The 6000-nt window shown below is 54.9% G+C and overlaps 1 protein-coding gene across 1 annotated transcript; it reads right to left on the bottom strand.

Moving 5' to 3' along the window:
- Positions 1-2345: 2345 nt before the first annotated feature.
- Positions 2346-3479, bottom strand: LOC123803297 (neuroendocrine secretory protein 55). Its single transcript, XM_045814640.2, has one exon. The coding sequence runs from the start codon at positions 3125-3127 to the stop codon at positions 2384-2386; it is 744 nt and encodes a 247-aa protein (XP_045670596.1). The 5' UTR covers positions 3128-3479; the 3' UTR covers positions 2346-2383.
- Between the last annotated feature and the right edge of the window lie 2521 nt (positions 3480-6000).

A 6000-nucleotide genomic window follows, 5' to 3' on the forward strand; every position in this document is an offset into this window, starting at 1 on the left:
GGGGTGTGGGGGTGGGCAACAGACTTTCACAGTCAGAGGTAGTTTATAGGGAGGAGTGCCTCTGAAAGAGGGCAGATATTTGTGTGTTCCTAGATGGGGACCACCCCCTCCCCAATAATGAGCTTGGTGTATTGCTTACAGTTAAGAAAGCAAGCTTCCCAATATACAGGCTTCTGTTTAAAAACAGACGATTGGCGTGAACAGTGTGTGCTTAGGCACTGAGGACTTCTTAAAAAACTTGTTTATTCTTCCTGCAACAAAGCAACATGCTAATTTCTCTAATGAAAAACCTAGCTCTGCAGGAAAACGGGGGCCTCCAGACTACCCAGTCTGGGAAGAATGCTCCCACACTGAAAAGCACACCAGACAGCCAACCCAAACCCTGGCTTCGCTGCACACTCACTAGACACATTTTACTTGGTGAACTCAAGCTGCTAAGATGTTACCGGAGGAAAAACAACACTTAACGCCACGGAAAGGAACCACAGCATCTCTGTTTACGTGGAGTAGAAATTTCAACTTCGGGGAGCTCCATCTCACTTAGGCAATCTCACACGTTTAAGCCAAAGGCAGGGCACGCCTGGCCCTTCTCCAAGTACTCGGCAGCCTCCAGACTTCTGACACTTGCCCGCTGCCCAAGGAAGCCCCCTGCTCACAGAGTGCCTTCCTGGGACTTACTAGTTAAGACCGTAAAGGCATCCAACAGTCATTAGTCGGCGCGCACCAGGCAGAACGAAGTTCAGGGGCACCGCAACGCCCTTCCTAGAGAAGAGACCTGGAAGGAAGACCATGGAAAGTGTTCCTTCTGGCTTCACCTTATAACCCGACCGATCTTTTCATTTCAAGCCTCAAAACGCTTCACTCCCCCCACCCCCATCATTCTCATCAGACTAGCTCAAATCGGCGCAAACCAAGGCGCGCGCGCACCAAGAAAAGCTCAATTTCCATACTGGGTGAGGTTTTGTAAAATGTATTTCACTTCTCAGTCTTCTCCTCCAGGGTTGGCGAGTAAAGCACACTTTATGCACCGAAGATGCGTTACCGGACTGCAGCCCTTTTTGTCCTCTGACCAAACAGGGCGGTTTCACCTCCAGGTTACAGATTCCAAACTTAGCTCCACCCGAGCTGAAAATGGCCGGTGCGCCGCCTCCCCTCCCCGAGGCTGCCCAAGCCGCCGGCCCCTGCCCCCTCTCGACCGATCACCCAAGGACTTGCGTCGGATCCAACACCTTTCCCCAGCTCTGCGCTGCCGCGCTCTTTGGGAACGCATTGTAGGGTATCCAGATGAAAGACGCGAACCCCTCTCCAGCCCGGTTTCTTGTGCCGCTTTACCCTTCCGCTCGGCACCGCCTCGCGGGCCTCTTAGACCCTCTCTTCCATTCCCAGGGCCCTGCGCAAACAGTCCCTGACCTCTCCAGCCAAGCTGCACCCAGCCTCGCCGCCAGATCAACTGCGCCAAAATGTTAGCGATGCCCCGACGTGACCAAGCCCGCGCCAGCAACCCTGGTAGCCTGTAGGGGCACCCCCTAAGACTCCCCTACCTTCTCTGCCAGCCCTCCAAGTACGCGTGGCTCGTGGGGAACCGCCGGCCGGCCTGGAGAGGTCTGCTCTGGAGAGTGCGGGCAGGTGCGCACGCTCTTTGCAGTGTGCTTGGCCCCGTGCGCGCCCGGAGGCGGATGGCGGCGGCCAGGACTGGCGCACAGCTGCGGGGAGCACTGGCGCCGAGGTCCCGCGGCTTCAAATTGGCAGCGCTGGGACCTGGGCTCCGAGCGCCTTAAAGCGCCGCGCGCGACTTTTCTCGGAGCCGGCAGTCTCGGGAGTTCTCGCCCAATCCCAATGTGATTACTTTTCGCACATTGCAACAGTGTCGCTACAGCGCGGCTGCTCTCCGCACGGTGAAAGTTGGCGCGCGCACCTTAGAATCACGTTTCGGGCGCCTGCCGAGGCCAACTGGTTTGAGACTAGTGTTTCAGAGGAAAAAAAGCGTGTAAAACAAGTGACTTACCCGTGCCTTTTGGGTGTGCAACTCGAAACCTGGGGCGCGCCGGGGGTTCAGTCGCGAGTCCTGGACACCAGCTCGGAGACCTCAGGCTGTCTCCAGCGGGGCGCACGGAGCGCCCCGCCGTCCAACAAGCCTTTGGCCACCTGGGCGCTCCCGGCATCCTCCCAGCGTCCTGGGGAACCTTCCCCAGCTTGCCCTGGCTCCCCCGCCTCCCGGGGCAGGGTTGCTGAGTCCACTGTCTTCCCGCCTTCCTCCTAACCTGCCTTTCCTTCTTCCTCCCTTCCTCCAGCGGCTCCCACACCGACCCCAGGTTCCCGGGTTTGGCGGCGGGCAACTAACCTGAATCAAAGAAAACAAGGAGAATCTGGACGGCGTCCTCCATTAGTGGCGCCGGATGGGGATGGGCCCCCTTTTGGAAGGGGACTCCGGGGATGGGTCGCGGCGGGTGGGCTTCTTCGGCTTGCAGCGGCGCTGCTGCTTCTTCCCCTCCTCCTTTGGCTCCTCAGACTCTTCGGGGTCCCTCGGATCCTTGTCCTCGGGCTCGGGCTCCTCCCCCTGTCTGGTGTTCTGGGGCTCCTGAGTGCTGGGCTGCGCACGACTTGGGGAGGCGTCGGGGCTCCGCAATCTCAGAGCGTGCAGACGCTCCGTGAGAGATTGGCCGAAGGTGGTGTGCTTGGGCACCACGGGGCCGCGCTCGTCTTCTGGCTCGGTCTCGGGCTCAGTGGCGGGGGCGGTCTCAGGCTCGGTCTCGAAGTCGGTCTCGGATTCGATTTCAGACTCGGTCTCGGTCTCGGTCTCAGATTCGTAGTCAAACTCTTCCTCGTACTCTAGGCACTCGGGGAGGGACAGCTCAAGGTCTCCCTCCTCGTGCTCGTGGTCAGATTCGGGGGGCTCAGGGAACACCTGGGCGGCGGAGCGGTGGTGGGCGTTAAGGAAGCTCCGGCGCTGCTGGGCGGCCGCGCGCTGCTGGGCGCGGGCGTTGGAGGTGGCAAGGGCGCGGAGGAGCGCGATGGAGCAGGAGAGCCAGAGGAGCGCAGTGGCTGCCCGGCGGCCGATGGGTGGGCACAGATCGTTGTAGTTGTGGCGAGCTCGGCGCCACTGCTGAGCCCGGGACCTACGATCCATTCTCTTAGGCGCACACCGAGAAGACCACCCGCCCTCTGGCTCTGCAGAGAGCGGCTCCAATGCGCATTGGCTGCTAGAGCCGAAAAAGATGCACCCCACGAGGTGAGAAGCTGGGTCCGGAGGTCCCAGCCCCACCTCGGTATGAGGGGGAAAAGGGAAACACCTACCTTCCTGACCACTCAACTTTCTAAAGCTCCGCGCCCCTGCTTGCCTCTCTGAGCGAGAAGAAGGGATGGGAGAAAAAGGGAGAAAAAATCTCCCTCCTCCTGGGCTCCTCTCTCTAAGTCTCAGATTCTGCAGTCTAAGACTCGGGAGAGGTGCCTCCGCTGGTCCTCTCGCCTGGGAGAGGAAAGAGGAGACTGAGGCGGGGAGGGACGCGGCGGAGAGATTCTGCAAAGTTGAGCTCCCGGACTTCTGCCGGGCATGTGCAGTAAGCAGGCGGGGGCGCCTCCCCGCGAGCTGCGCGGTGGCGCCCAGCCGGTGGCGCAGACCCTAGTGGGCCGGCAGGTGGCAGGAGGGAACCTTGTTTGAAAGGATTTGGGCGAAGCGAGGGGCGGGTGGGTCTGGCGGGTGCCAAGGAGCAAAACAAGTGAGCGAGGTAGCCACAGGTTAGGGTACTCAGGCAGCTGGGCATGGGTTCTCCATGGGGTCCATACCCCTCCCCAACTCCAGGGTTATCGGTAAAATGAAGCTAAAAACAGGACCGCAAAATTGCAGATTTTCGGCGGAATGAAATGAGGGGGCCTGTGCATGGGCATTAATGATCAGCCCCGGGCGATTTCCAAGGGCTTAATAGTTTGAGGATGGCAACGTCAGGCAGTCATTAATCATGACACCACCTCTGGCAGGTCTGTTACAGTGACTGTAATTAGAGCGTTTCCGAAAAATACCCCCCCCCCCCCGTTGTAGTCTCAGTTGGCTAATTACCTCATGGACAAATAAGCGTCTTTCCTAGGAAGGGCCCACAGACAGGGTGATGGTTTGCAAGTCCACGAACCCATCAGTGGACTGCCATGAGCTTGAGCCGAGAACATGTGCTGGGAGACAGCCTCTAATTAGCTGGAACCACTAGTTGGGGGGAGGCTTTCCTGAGCTCACATTCAGTAGGCCCGGCCCTGTTCTCTGCCCCTGTGGGGCGCTGCAGGCTGGTCGGCTATCAAGGAAATCTCAGGGGTACCCCTTAGGCCTCTTTCATTTCATACATGATAGGTTTTCAACAAAGCTAATTCATTCAGGGGATATCTATTGAGTGCCTAGCACATGCCAAGCTCTGTTCCAGGTGCTGAAGGTAAAGTTAAAAAAAAAAAAAGAAAGAAAAACTTACGTTAAGGAAAGCCTGTTTAGGACTAATCTGCTGTTAATGAGAGCGTTAAACCACTCAGAATCCCTCCTTGCCCACCAATATTTAATCTGGCTTGAATTCTCCATGAGAAAACCATTGGGTGGATCAGAGCATTTGGGGTAGATGTTGCGGCTCGACACCCATAGACCATGTTGAACCCCAAAGGCCAAAAGGTTGAAAGAAATTAGTACATCCCATTCTCAGCCCTGGAAAATCAAATGAGCTCCATGTCCTCCTGAAGGGGAATCCCTGGAGTGATCTTTGTTCAGGAAAGCATGGTCCTTGGAAAGCTCTTGAGTTCTGTCTGTAATCTGACTGCTGCTTCTGGGTTGTACATGATGCCTTCCCTGGTAAAGCACGGAGAGCCCCTGTTGTTGAACGGTAGTGTAATTCAGAGCCATCCCATCTTCCTAGAATCCTCGGACGCGTCAACAAAGTGGATCCACTTGGAACACATGGGTTGTGTTGTTTTGTTTTGTTTTGTCTTTGAGTTAATATGGGGGACATTTGGAGAGGCATGACCTCTTGTAATTCTGCTTTCCCTTTTGATGTTGTCCACCTGGCTCTCCCTCATGGTACTCCCTTCTTGGTGGCTAAGGAGTCATGTGCCTACAGCTGTCACTCAGCATGGTGGGACTGGTCCTCATACCTTCAACACCATGCCCACGTACTGCTGTCACATCCCGAGTGTAGACCTTAGCAAGATTCTAGCAATCGCCTTTGCCATGTTGAGGTTTTTTTGTTTCTGCATCTTGGCTGTGGACGTTCTTGAATGTTCCTGACTTAGCTTCTTGGCTGTGTCTATCTTTCATCTTGTTTTCTTTGAGTTCCTTTGTAGCATTAAAATACTGATGGGTCTAATAAAGTAGGACTGATTTGGCAAATCCCATAAAAGGACAAGTGTCTGTATTCTAATGTTGCCTGACTCTAACACTTTGCAGAGACACTGAAAGGGTTTTATTATCACAAGTGCCTGGTTCCAGTCATCATGGGGATATTAGTATGGGACACTGGACCGGCTGTTTGGAGCTGTGTATCTCAAATCCTTATCTCTCAGACCCCATCCAGGAGGGACATCTCTAAAGGTTTTGCTCACATTAACCCACCTGCTTTATTTCTTTCAATTAGCACAGCCCCACTGATGATGCATGGAACATAAAGACATCGTTCAAGTGATTTTTCGAGGCACGCTGGGGAAAAAAAATCAGGAATATGTGGGTGCTGGTGAATGCCCTTTCAATGGAGACGGATGCCAGCTGTCAGCAACGAGGTGGATTATGATTCTTTAGTGTTCATAAGAAAGTACTTCGTTTTTCAGAAGGAGTGCTTTATGCCTGTAATGGAGATGGCAGCCCCGGGCTCATCCACCAATATAGCTACACCGAGATCGGCCGCATTATTAACAACTGTGCATTACATAATACGTATTTTTGGACTAGATTCTGCATTCGTAATGCACTTTCTTTGCAAGATGCATTTTAATCAGCAAATGAACATTTAACAAAACACTGCATTTTAGAGCCCCAGTCCT

This window comes from Ursus americanus, chromosome 22 (genome assembly GCF_024610735.1).
Source record: "Ursus americanus isolate L20-20 chromosome 22, mUrsAme1.1.p, whole genome shotgun sequence".
Taxonomy (NCBI): Eukaryota; Metazoa; Chordata; class Mammalia; order Carnivora; family Ursidae; genus Ursus; species Ursus americanus.